Raw genomic sequence first — 13,596 nt, 5'->3', positions numbered from 1 at the left:
CAAATATTTTTTCTATATGCGGAATTCCATAGAAATGGTTGTCCTCCCATATGCATACGTAAGCAACCAAAGCGCATAAAAAAATGAATTTACCGAAGGGCGTTCATAATATTTACAGACAATAAAGACACCAAGGAACAGTGAAATTAGACGTTTTTTATGTTTAGATAAACTGCATTGTGCTTAGGTGCTACTGAAGCTTTTGCTTACCTGAACGCGTATATAAAGAGTTATTTCGTTGAAAGCAATGGAATTGTAATGGTCATCCTTTATAACAAGCCATGTACGTATTCAAGCAGAAAACCTACCAATATTTGACTAATGTCGCTGTGAAGCAAAATCAATTTATTCAAGAACTGGTTACGCTTTGTCACGACTGATTGATAGATATTTGGGGTTTAACGTCCCAAAACCACAAAACCACCATATCACTGTGAGAGACGCCGTAGTGAAGGGCTCTGGAAATATCGACCACCTTGGTTTCTTTATGTGCACCCGAGTCTGAGCACATGGGCTAACAGCATTTTCGCCTGCATCGAAAATGTAGCCGCCACAGCCGGGATAGGATCACGTGACCTGCGTCAGCAGCCGAGTGCCTTAACCAATAGACCACCACAGCGAGTCTGCCTACATATTTCCCTATATTCGCATTAGAATATGTAGAAATAAACACACTAACACAATATCTGCACCTATTTGTCAAAATGTCGTATGATGCTCTTCTTTAGGTAGATGTGCTGCTTCCTTCGCAGGTGAAAGAAGACACAGATCGTTCATTCAGCCAAGGTACGTCGTATATAACTGCTGTACAGGTATCCTTGACCGTCTGCAGAAAAAAAATACAAATTGAAAGAGAAAAACCAAGTCAAAGAACTAGGGCCACAAACACAAGGTGAGTGTATGTTTTGTTTGGGCAGATAATTTTATATTTAGTTGGACCAGAATAAAAGTTTCTATGATGTCGTTCTATAAATATGGACAGGATAGCTGTGTTAAAGCTATTCTGGCACAAAAGGCTTGTGTTTGGAACAGTATTTAAATACGGAGGCTATCATTTTGATTTCCGGGTTCCTATAATCAGTTCCTACTTCTTTAACGCACAAACATTCACCATTGCTCTGTATTTTTGTGATAATGTGCGCATTGGTGTCCAGTATGCAGCCTCTGTTTCACTAATTTTCCAATGATTACATGCGAGTTCATATTCATTTTTTGGCCTGTTAGTTTGACGATCTATTATGAGTGTTGTTTCTTAAAGGCTTCATTTTTTGATAACAGCAAGAATCAGTTCACATGTTTTGAAATGGCAGTTACGTGTCTGTTATCTCCCACATAAGATATCTGATGTTTCTTTACCTACGTATGCAACGACATAATTTTTGCGATCTCTTTGATATACAAAAGCAATTAATGCACAGTTGCATTCGCTTCTTGGCAAGTTACTATAGGTTTTTCCGTGATGTTCAAAGATGTCAGGTGACTCATGTAACCCTTTTTACCGCCAGACCGTGATATTAAAACGCATTTGACTATACTCAACTGTACGTGAATAAACACAAATAAGTGCAAACAGCATTTGGCACGTTAAGTTTTCCAGCGATTACCGCGAAAGTTCATTAGCGCGAATATTGATTACACACATCTCAAAAGTTATGATGCCTAAAGGAGTTACGTTCGCCGCTGTCAAGTTGCTGCGTCAGAACTTCAAATGTGCAACACCAGTTTTCAGTGAAAAAAGATATTGAACGAGAAGAATTTACTTTAGGAACTATAAGTTTCCATATTGTATGTTACTTCAAATAAAGCGGGTTAGAAGCCATATGTACCGTAAACTGATTTGCAAGTCTACGAAGACCTGCTAGAGGTTAAAAATTGATATATGGCATAAATTACATTTTTTTCTCAAGGTATGCTAATTATCACCATGTAATCGTTTGATCGATTCTTTATATCGTCATCTTAGTCTGTAGAACTGCCTTCCTGAATATGATGATTTTTTTAAATATATTGGAATTATTATGCTTCAGGGTTTCAGCAGGATTACCCACCTCTCTAGATTGTGGAACACAGGCCTCCTTGGTGTATGTTTCTGTTACCCTGCATGTGGATTCGCCCACCTTGAACTTGATTCGGTAGTTTGTTCCGGCCACAACCTGTGTCACCATGAAGTCGAGGAAGTAGGCAGGTTTTATCTGTGATATTTCTCAGTGTTGGCACATACTTCTTACATATGCAGCGACGATACTGTACGTGCCCTTAATGAAGTACCTCAATCAAGCACAAAATACTACCTAAATCAGTTTAGGCCTACATGAAAGGCCAGGCTATATAAGACGCCCTTGTGCATGGAAGCTCATACTGTGTTCGCAAGGCATCCGACAATATCTTCCACGATCAAAATTAATTTGTGGCCCCTCCGCTCTTCTGGTACTGTTTTGTGTCTGCAAATCACGCTGAGAAGCTACGCATTTATTTACACAGCTTGATATTCTACCCCTGTAATAATTGATAATACTGACGCTTATTCAATACGTTTTAACGCCAATGTTACAATGACGTCATTGGTGCAGTAGTATTATGTTGTTGCGCCATCAACGATGTGAGGAATGCAAATACTTTGGGTCAACTAATGACACCTACAACTTACGCATTTATTCCCATAGCAGAATTCTATGCACATGCCGTAATGTTTGATTGATATGTGGGGTTTAACGACCCAAAACCACCATATAATTATGAGAGACGCCATAGTGGAGGACTCCGGAAATTTCGGCCACCTGGGGTTCTTTAACCTGCACTGAAATCTGAGCACACGGGCTTACAACATTTCCGCCTTCATCGGAAACGCAGCTGCCACAGCCGGGATTTGATCCCGCGACCTGCGGGTTAGCAGCCGAGTACCTAAGCTACTAGACCAACGCGGTGGGGCTGCCATAATGTTTGATACGGACGTTGATTTAAGACGTCGCAACACTGTTGTTATAATTAAGTCATCGATGCAGTAGAACTTCAATGGTATTGCATGCCCAACGATGTCTGGTAAGCATTACTTCAAAAATACATCTACAGCGACTACATGCTGTCGATTCCCAACTAAGAATCGAGAACCGGCAGCGAATTTAGCAGTGACACATTGTTACCATAGCCCCGCCACGGTGGTCTAGTGGCTAAGGTACTCGGCTACTGACCCGCCGGTCGCGGGATCGAATCCCGGCTGTGGCGGCTGCATTTCCGATGGAGGCGGAAATGTTGTAGGCCCGTGTACTCAGATTTGGGTGCACGTTAAAGAACCCCAGCTGGTCAAATTTCTGGAGCCCACCACTACGGCGTCTCTCATAATCAAATAGTGGTTTTGGGACGTTAAACCCCACAAATCAATCAATCAATCACATTGTTACCATATTGAGAAAGACAAGAAAATGACTGCAGGAGGGCAGCGCGTTTTTCGCAAAATGTCAGGGCTTATGGTGACCTCTTCGACAAGTTTCTGCGCAGTAAAGGTTCTTTAGCTCCGCTATGTCTAAAAGCCAAGAGGTTCGTATTTGATTGTGCAGAAGGCGCTGGTCGGTCCTAACTGTCAGTGTGGAGTCAATGATCTAAAAACTGTCGAGTACACTTAACGCTACTTTTACCTTAGAGCTACACATATCGTACGTTGACTGCAGAAAAAAAAAGCAGAAGGAAGAAATCAAGATCTCCATATATTTAGATCAGCATGTCAACATAAAAAAGAAACCTCTTTCGGAGACAATCACAACCCCACTGTTCCTTTCAGAGCCTAGATATACCGTTATTTTCATATATTTTAAAAATTCAAGAACATTCAACTTCATGAATGCGCTAGTTTTTATTAGCTCAAGGACGTTTATATTCATTGAATCAAGTCCGTAACATTCTATTATAATCGGAAGTGCAGTAAGGATGTAAATTATTGACGTTAAGTCCACTAAGCGTCCCTTTTTCTAATGTTTCCAAAATGCTCAAGATTATTTGAACTGTGTTGATGTTCCTTATTTTTAGAAGGTGGCTGGCTTGTGTTTATTGCTTCTCCGTGGCATCACATGTAGAAAGTGACTTCCGGATACTGACGCTTATCGCACATACATTAATTTCTTTATGACAAGTGGTCTCTTTCAAAGTGTCATCCCAGGTGGCACGAGTACGCTCTTAGGGTCAGTCTGTGAAGAAAAAGCGAAGTCACAACCTCTGAGTTCACACTATTTTATAAGGATTTAAAAATATTTTTGGACAAAAACTGCATAGCACGTGGTACAGAAATGGAGCTAAAGACGTTTACAAAAAAACACAAAATACGTATTTAACAAACATCTTTTTGTGACATAAATTTTTCGCACTGTTTCCATCAAAGGAAAAATAAACCAGCAAACACTTAGATATTGCTGGGACTGTCTCTTCTAGTGCAAACAATTTTGATGATGCCTCAGCCGAGAGTGCTTAGCAAGCTTCTCACGTGAAATTGAAGTGTTTTTTAAAATTAATAAATCTCTTTTGTAACAAGCCTAACGGTTCTACTCAATTTTACTCTTACTCTTTATAATAAAACCGTTCACTAAAAAGAAGAAATTGCGTGTGTCTTAAAATTATTGCATATAATTCTGCCATGCTCAGAGAGTAAAGAGTGAAACCAGTATTTATTCTACATATCGGGATGTTCCCTTTTATACCAGGGACATTCGTCTTCGCGTCAACTCATATATTAGATATTTCAATAAGTAATTTTGATTGCTGAACGCCACAGCCATCGTGGAGGTGAATGGCTTATGTGTTAGGCTCAGGAGAGGCATGTTATATTGCCATGCGTAGTCAGAATTGTCCCTTATGGCGTTCGGTATCGCTGGGAACCCAGTAAATTGTGAGATCGTATAGCACAATTGCATTCAACTATATTGATACTGAATTGCTGTCTTACTTATATAATTTTCCTAGTTAAGCCACCGTATTGTTGGTCAGCTTTGAACAATAACAAGAACAAAAATACATGTATCAGCAAGCGCGCAAAATAAAGTTCTATCTTTTATTCTGCACCACTTACGTCCCTGCAGTTTATACGTACCTGAGTCTCTACATCGACCAGTTCGAGCACAGTGTCGAAGTACTCCCGGTCACCAACTTGTCTTGATATCGCAAAGTGCGCCAGCTCCTCAAACATGGCGTTGTCGCCAACGCTCTGTCGATGCCACCCGCCAACAAGCGCTGACTGAGCGACACCGATGAAGCAGATGACAATCAGGACTGCGACGCCACACGGGGTGATTCTCAAAGAAGCCATGGTCCCCTGCAAGTTTTATAGGCTAAGGCCAACGAGACTCTGAAGGGCACTTTTTATTGGAACACAACTGGCTGTCCTAAATTCCACACTTGGCATGCTCGCATTCGTAAAATGTTCGAGCCTTGCAATTGAATTGTATGAATTCACCATTTTATTGTCGGAAACCATCGCACCATACGCTGTTCTCTTTTAGACAGTATAGTTATTGTTCACAGGTGGGTGGCTCTTGCCTATTTCGGATGAGAGTAAGCCAGTTACTGGGAAATGCGCATAAATTCTTTAGGGGGGGAAGGAAGCAACAATAGGGAGAAGCAGGGAGGTTAACCAGAAAGACATCCGGTTGGCTACCCTACACTAGGGGCTGATAGAAGGAGACAGAAAGATGAGACAGAGGGAAGTGAATGAAAGAAAAAAAAGGAGAGACAGAGAGTAAATTCACTGAAGCGTGTAGAAAAAAATCCGCCGCCAGTCAGTGGTGGGGCTAGTGCATCGCCCTGTCTCATTTAAATATGTCGATACTGTAGTGAAGAAGAGGAGCTTCAGCGGCATTTCTCGGCGCATCAGGGGCATCGCCATCAGCATAAGCTCGTGCTTGCTGCGCTTGGCCGGACGATGCTGACTGCTTCGCTTTCTGCGTTCTGCGCTGCAAATAAACCCCGTTACAAGTGGTGGATTCTGCTGGGTTTCGATCACCCTGGAGCTTCGGAATCGCATTCTACCATCCATTATGCCTACCGACGCAAGCGCCGCTCCAACTCCTCCACCGGCACCGCCTACTGTTCTCTGCGCCGGTTCTCTGCGTCAGCGAGATCCCCCTGTTTTCTCATGCACAGAAGACAAGAACGTTGACGACTGGATTTCAATGTACGAGCGAGTGAGTACTCACAACAAATGGGATGACACCGCCAAGTTGGCCTACGTCTCTTTCTACCTGTCGGACGTGGCCAAGCTGTGGTTTATAAACCACGAAGCGGAACTCCCTACATGGTCGGTCTTCAAAACGAGCCTCACACAAGTTTTCGGGCGGCCTGAGGTACGTAAACGCCGTGCCGAACAACGCTTACATACTCGGTCCCAGCAGCTTGGTGAGAAATTCACAAGCTATATTGAGGACGTTCTGGACCTTTGCAAGCGAGTGAACGAGTCAATGTCCGAAGAGCTTAAGATCAAGCATATCCTGAAGGGCATTGAGGACGATGCTTTCCAAATGTTGCTTTCTAAGAGTCCTCGCACTGTTCTAGAACTGACCGAGTTATGCCAGAGTTTTCACGAGTTGCGCAGGCAACGTCTTTCCACCCGACGTCCCTCGGTGCTCGACGACTCTTCGTCCAGCCTTTCCACCCTTGGCATAGGAGAAGTCCATGCCCCTCTTCTCTCCAAGATCCAAGAGTTCATCTGCGCTGAGGTCGCTCGTCAGCTCTCTTTGATGTCCTGTGTACCCGATCAACCACGCAGATTGCCGTCTACACTCCGCGACTTCATTCAAGACCAGGTCGCACAAGTTCTTCCTCCCGCCCGTGAACCTCCCCCAGTCGCCGCACCTCTCACGTACGCCGAAGCCGTTGCTCGACCTCGACAGCCTGCGTTCCAGCCAGCGCCTATGTATTCACCGCCGCCCTTTTCGCCGCCGACCTATTCACCGCCGACCTATTCACCGCCGACCTATTCACCATCGACCTATTCACCGTCGCCTATGCCGATACCACCTCGGCCGCAGTTTTCTGCCCCCCAGCCGCAAGTCGGAGTCTACTCCGACCGATGGCGGACCTACGACAACCGTCCCCTATGTTTTGCTTGCGGTGGTGTTGGCCACGTGGCACGTTATTGTCGTCGTCGCCAGGCTGCCCAGAACATTCGACGAATGCCCTCTTTCGACTCTCAGTTTTCGTCTACGCCTTCAAGCCCTCCTTCCTCTTCCTTTCCTTCTGATCGTCCACACGGCCCGACCCGCCGCTCCCCATCTCCACGTCGACGTTCGCTTTCCCCTATGCGTCGCTGTTCCGGACCCACCGACCAGGAAAACTAACGGCCGCAGTTCCCAAGGCACGAACTGCGTCCCCGTCAATGAGGGTGGCGATTTGGGCTTGTTGGTATGGTTGCATGATGATGGATGGTAGCGCAGACAACGAACACGGACAAGAGAAGGCAGGTGTTGTGTCTATGTGCCTTCTCTTGTCCGTGTTCGTTGTCTGCGCTACCATCCATCATCATGCGTCCCCGTCGCCATGCACAAGTCCTCGCCCCTGTCCAGCTAACGTCATTGAAGTGTCAGTCGATGGTATCGTCGTCATGGCGCTTGTTGACACCGGAGCCGCTCTATCCGTCCTGTCCATCAACCTGTGCCGCAAACTCCGCAAAGTTCTGACGCCATTATCCGGCCTCTCTCTTAGAACGGCTAACGCAGAAAGTGTAACACCTCTCACAGCCTGCACCACACGAGTCGTCATCGAAGGGATTGTGTATATCGTCGAATTCGTAGTGCTGCCCTCGTGTTCCCATGACATGATACTCGGCTGGGACTTCCTTGCGAATAATAATGCCGTCATTGACTGCTGTCGCGCTGAACTTGAGCTATCTGCACTTCCTGATGTTGACGCTGTCGAAGCCTCCCTGCCGTGTTATAAACTGTTTGTTTCCGACGACACCACCGTACCACCGCGCTCTTCTCTGCTGGTGACTGTGTCGTGTGACGCTATTTCCGACGGTGATGTTTTATTTACGCCCTCTGCCCTGTTCATTCAACACAAATGTTCTCCACTACCCATTGCTCTCCTTACTCTCCACCATGGCGTCACGAAGACGCTCGTGTATAATACGCTAGAAGGGCCTTTACCTTTATTCTATGGTGAATGTCTCGGTAACGTGCATACGATCGACGCCCGTCACATTTTTGACGCTCCATCTAGTTTACTTTTTACGGACCTCAGCGCACTCATTTCTGACTCTGTTGTTGACCAGTCACTCCTTGACGCTTTCCACCGCTCCATCGATGTCGCAACGTCTTCTTCAGAACGAAGCCAGTTCTTGAACCTGCTGCAAAAGTTTCGTACTTTTTTTGACAGCCACGCTTCTGGCCTCAGTCGCACATCGAACATATCTCACAAGATTGACACAGGAAGCCATACGCCTCTACGGCAGCGCCCCTACCGAGTCTCAGCGTCGGAGCGCCATGTTATTGACGACCAGGTTGCTGACACGCTCCAGCGGGGTATTGTACAGCCTTCTAACAGTCCCTGGGCGTCACCGGTCGTTCTTGTTAAGAAGAAGGACGGCTCCATTCGGTTCTGTGTGAACTATCGACGTTTAAACAAGATCACCCGCAAGGACGTTTACCCGTTACCTCGAATAGACGACGCCCTTGACTGTTTGCAGGGAGCAGAATACTTCTCTTCGCTGGATTTACGGTCTGGATACTGGCAAGTTCCTATGGAAGCATCTGACCGACCGAAAACAGCATTTGTCACACCTGATGGGTTATACGAATTTACCGTTATGCCTTTCGGCCTTTGTAACGCTCCAGCCACTTTTGAAAGAATGATGGACGCTATTTAAAGAGGCCTCAAATGGAACACATGTTTATGCTACCTCGATGACGTAGTTGTCGTTTCCACCAATTTCGACACCCATTTAAATCGTCTCGAGCACGTCCTCACACGTCTCACCGACGCCGGCCTTCAACTCAACCTCAAGAAGTGTCGTTTTGGTGCTCGGCAGCTCACCATTCTTGGCCACGTCGTATCGCGGGACGGCATACTTCCCGACCCCGCCAAGCTTCGAGCAGTCGCCGATTTTCCGAAGCCAAAGAACTTGAAGGAACTTAGAAGTTTTGTCAGCTTGTCGTCATACTTCCGACGCTTTATTAGAAATTTTGCTTCCATATGTGCGCCCCTTACGGACCTTCTTAGCGGCGACAAGGACCTTTCCACCTAGTCACCAGCATGCGACGATGCATTTACCAAATTACGCCACCTGCTAACTTCACCACCCATCCTCCGCCACTACGATCCTGCCGCTCCCACGGAGGTTCATACTGATGCCAGCGGTGTTGGACTTGGCGCTGTGCTCGCGCAACGAAAGGCAGGGTTTGATGAATATGTCGTCGCCTACGCAAGCCGTACTTTGACGAAAGCCGAGGCTAACTACTCCGTGACCGAGAAAGAGTGTTTAGCTATTATTTCGGCCCTTGGAAAATTTCGCCCCTACCTGTATGGTCACGCATTCGACGTCGTCACTGACCACCACGCCCTTTGTTGGCTATCCACACTTAAAGACCCTTCCGGACGACTTGCTCACTGGGCGCTCAAACTTCAGGAATACGACATCCGCGTTATTTACAGATCTGGTCGTAAGCACACGGACGCCGACGCCCTTTCTCGCTCACCCATAACGGATGAAGGTGTTTGCCTCTCTTCCCTCGAGCCTGCACTTGCGTCATCCGCCTTGCGCAACATGACGGTGGAACAACGAAAGGATCCCTGGATCAGTGGCCTCATAAGCATTCTTTCTGATCCTCTCACTCCTTCGCCGTCTCGCGCTCTCCGGCGCCAGGCTAGCAACTTTTGCCTAAGGGATGATCTTCTTTATCGACGCAACTACCTTTCTGACGGTCGCAAGTGTCTCCTTGTGATACCCCGCCATCTTCGAGCTGCCATCTGCGAAGCTTATCACGCGGACCCACAGTGCGCCCACGCAGGCCTCTTCAAGACATACGCTAGGCTTCGACTCAGATATTATTGGCGTGGCGTGTATAACTACGTGCGAAAGTTCATTCGCTCGTGTGCTCAGTGCCAACGACAAAAGTTACCTCCCGGGCAAGTCTACCCGTCACAACCTCTTCCTTGTCCTAGTCGACCTTTTGATCGCGTCGGCATTGACATTTACGGACCACTACCATCAACTCTAGCTGGTAATCGCTGGATTATCGTTGCGATCGACCATCTGACACGCTATGCCGAAACAGCCGCGCTGCCGACTGCCACAGCCCGTGACGTTGGAACGTTTCTGTTGCAACGTTTCATTCTGCGTCATGGTGCCCCTCGCGAGCTCTTAAGTGACAGAGGCCATGCCTTCCTTTCTGACGCCTTGAAGGCATTACTCAACGAATGCCGAATCGTGCACCGCACAAGTACAGCGTACCACCCTCAAACAAATGGCATGACGGAGCGCTTCAACCGTACTCTTGTCAGTATGCTGTCGATGTACGTCGCCTCTGATCATTCAAATTGGGACCAAGTTCTCCCGTTCGTCACCTACGCGTATAATACTGCCGTACAAGCTACTACTGGGTTTTCGCCATACTTTCTTTTGTACTGACGAGAACCTTCAAATACAGTAGACACTATTCTTCCATATAAACCTTATGAGTCCAAAAGTACAACTCTGTCCGAAGCTGCCCGACATGCTGAAGAATGCCGCCAGCTTGCCCGCTCCTTTTCTACCGAGGACCAGTGGCAGCAGCAATCCCGCCAGAATGGGGACCGTTCGGCTCCAAACTTTCCACCTGGTTCATTAGTATGGCTTCGTGCACCTGCTACCGCGCCTGGCCGCTCCGCAAAACTTCTTCCCAAATACATCGGGCCATACCGCGTTGTAGAGCAAACGTCACTCGTCAACTACATCGTGGAGCCCATCATCCCATCCACAGACCTACGCTACCGCGGCCGCGACACTGTCCACGTCTCTCGTTTCAAGCCATATTACGACCCATTAGTCGTTTCTTCTCCCTAATCCGCCAGGATGGCGTCTTTTTGTGCGGAGGGCGATTGTAGTGAAGAAGAGGAGCTTCAGCGGCATTTCTCGGCGCATCAGGGGCATCGCCATCAGCATAAGCTCGTGCTTGCTGCGCTTGGCCGGACGCTGCTGACTGCTTCGTTTTCTGCGTTCTGCGCTGCAAATAAACCCCGTTACAATACACTTAAGAGCGAAACATTAGAAACAGTGAACTGCACGAAATGGCTGCATATTCGAACAGCAACAGAACGCAGCCCGGTTTCGATTTTCTCTGTGTGCTTGAAGAGATGCGAATAGCATGATTTTGTGCGATTTATCTTCCAATATATAGCCATTTCACCTTGCCAGCCGAGACGTACGGAGGCATGCACTGTATATATAAAAGTCGTTCCCACAGACAATAACCCATCTAAATGGCGTGAAACGAAAGACAATGGGTGTAATACGAACAAATGAGAAACGAGTAGGGTCGGTCACAGAATAAACAAGGATTCGTTACACCCTAGTGAAAATGCGGGGGGGGGGGGGAGGAAAGTAGACGTGAGTGAGTTACGTCGTGTGAAAGACAGGTAATCAATGGCCAGTTAGAGAGGCGCAGTTGACGCCAAGACTCTGAACATGTAACCGACAACGGTGTGGTTTAGATAGGTTTAAAATAATTAGAAATGTGCAACCATTCAAGGAAGTAAACACGAGCCGAAGTAAGCATGTTGGCTGTCGCTGCAAGGGTTATTTCTATCAAGGTGGACACAACGTAGGTTTTTATTATAGTTACTATAACTACTATTATTATTATCATCATCATGACCTTATAACCACATCACTGTAACCGGCTCTACCGGGCCAAGTCGCACAAGTCTTTGGGACAAAAACAGCCCATTTCTTTGTATTTTTTATCAATGTTTATTATTATTATTAATATTATTATTATTATTAATATTTGTTGGCTACACAAACCATAAACTATGCGAAATAAGCTTCTCAGCTCTCATGCATTATTTAAATTTTGCTATTGACTTAAGAATAGTTTCGTAATTTTGTTTATTGCGCTCTTATATTTAGTTTATAAACAGCGGAGAATATGATAAATATGTGCCGAAAACACACACCAAACCTTTTCGACAAATGTAGCATTCTGAAGAAGACTTAAGATGTCGGGCTAGTAACCGCGGCCGTGAGCTTACATCACGCAATTACATCCATAGTGATGTCAACGAGGCTGTGTTTTTGTGAGTTTCTGTTTCTAATAGCAAGTATAGGTGATATGAACGATGGTAAGGAAATTGAAATGCGATAAAAGTTTAATGGTATTCTGCTGCCTGATCACGATCATCCATAGAAAGGCAATAAAAGGCGGAGGTGCGTGTTTGAAGATTGAACTAACGTAACATGCAGTAAACTTCGATTAATAGTAGTGCATGGAAAACGTTTTGCAGGAATGCTGCCGTAATCACCTATATAATTTATCTCCGCGTTTTCTACCTGTATTGAGGTTTCTGCACACAAATGCAGACCAATCAACTGCAAAAAGCAATCTGTGCGTTTCATGACAATAACTACAGTAGTGAGAAATAAATGAAGATTATATGAACTGTTTTCATTTGGTAACGTGAGGTGACAAATCAAATGATGTATTTTGGCATATTCTACTAATCATGTAATCTTTAAATTACCGTGACAAGAGCGAAAAGCTGCTTTAAACAGCTTTATAGCTTTATCTGACCATTGTGCCTAACGAGGTGCGCCGAGAGGTGATTGCCGAGGACAACGCACTTATTACATTCGAATCACCATGGTCTATGTTATTTTGCGTCCCTCTTGCTAAAATTTTATGGTGGAAAAACTGTACATATACATTAGTCCAAAGCGATGATTCTTCAGCGTGAATACATATGCCGGTAGGTAATCCCATCGGGCCGACAAAGTGCGTTCGAACTTACTTTGCGAACTTCAGGGATGCCAGCCGAAAGCAAGTGCGCTCTTGTTCAGCTTAAAAAGCAACCGGCAGAAGTCCTGATGTGTCGCTAAGAACCTCCGGTCAAGAGACTGGAAAGATTGTGGGGTGAGCTGCTGTGGAGAGCCCGACTATGATTCTGGGAATGGTGTCGTCTTCGAGTGCCTCCCAAAGATAGCCCAGAGTGTCTCGACGCATTTTCTTTGGATAGCTCTGAGAAAATAAAAAAAGAGGAGTATAGAAATGTTGGCTGACCTGGCTGCTGCAAGCACTTAAAGAATGCGGGCGCCGCTCGTTGCCATGTACACTGTGCAGCTGTGCTAAACAGAAGAATTTGTTTTGCCAGGTAAAAGCCCTCAATGGAGCTTCGAAGCTTAATCTCACTCGAATTATTGTTTCTATTTTAACTTGGGTCAGCCGCTAAAAATTAGATCTCCGTGCTTCATTGTTATGCTTTTTTCACGAGGAGGTGCTTATTATGAGAAGTAGGAGGGTGGCACTAATTATCGAAAAGTAAGTTTATTTGCGCTAATACGCACCACTTCCATGTCAGCCTACTGGCCCAGCCACACGCCTCTCTCACGCCAAAATTTGGTAAACAAAGATTGGGCTAGAACCAACG

At 45.9% G+C, this 13,596-nt stretch overlaps 1 protein-coding gene across 1 annotated transcript; it reads right to left on the bottom strand.

Annotated features, from left to right (window-relative positions):
• Window positions 1-622: 622 nt before the first annotated feature.
• On the bottom strand, window positions 623-13,113 carry LOC119167643 (cystatin-2). Its single transcript, XM_037419153.2, has 4 exons — window positions 12,961-13,113; window positions 5,075-5,296; window positions 2,049-2,153; window positions 623-826 (listed from the first exon to the last, which is right to left on the bottom strand). Exons 2-4 carry the CDS (start codon window positions 5,288-5,290, stop codon window positions 725-727), a joined length of 423 nt encoding a protein of 140 aa, XP_037275050.2. The 5' UTR covers window positions 5,291-5,296; window positions 12,961-13,113; the 3' UTR covers window positions 623-724.
• Window positions 13,114-13,596: the final 483 nt, after the last annotated feature.

This window comes from Rhipicephalus microplus, chromosome 6 (genome assembly GCF_043290135.1).
Source record: "Rhipicephalus microplus isolate Deutch F79 chromosome 6, USDA_Rmic, whole genome shotgun sequence".
Lineage (NCBI taxonomy): Eukaryota > Metazoa > Arthropoda > Arachnida > Ixodida > Ixodidae > Rhipicephalus > Rhipicephalus microplus.
This window is presented reverse-complemented; position numbering and strand designations above follow the sequence as displayed.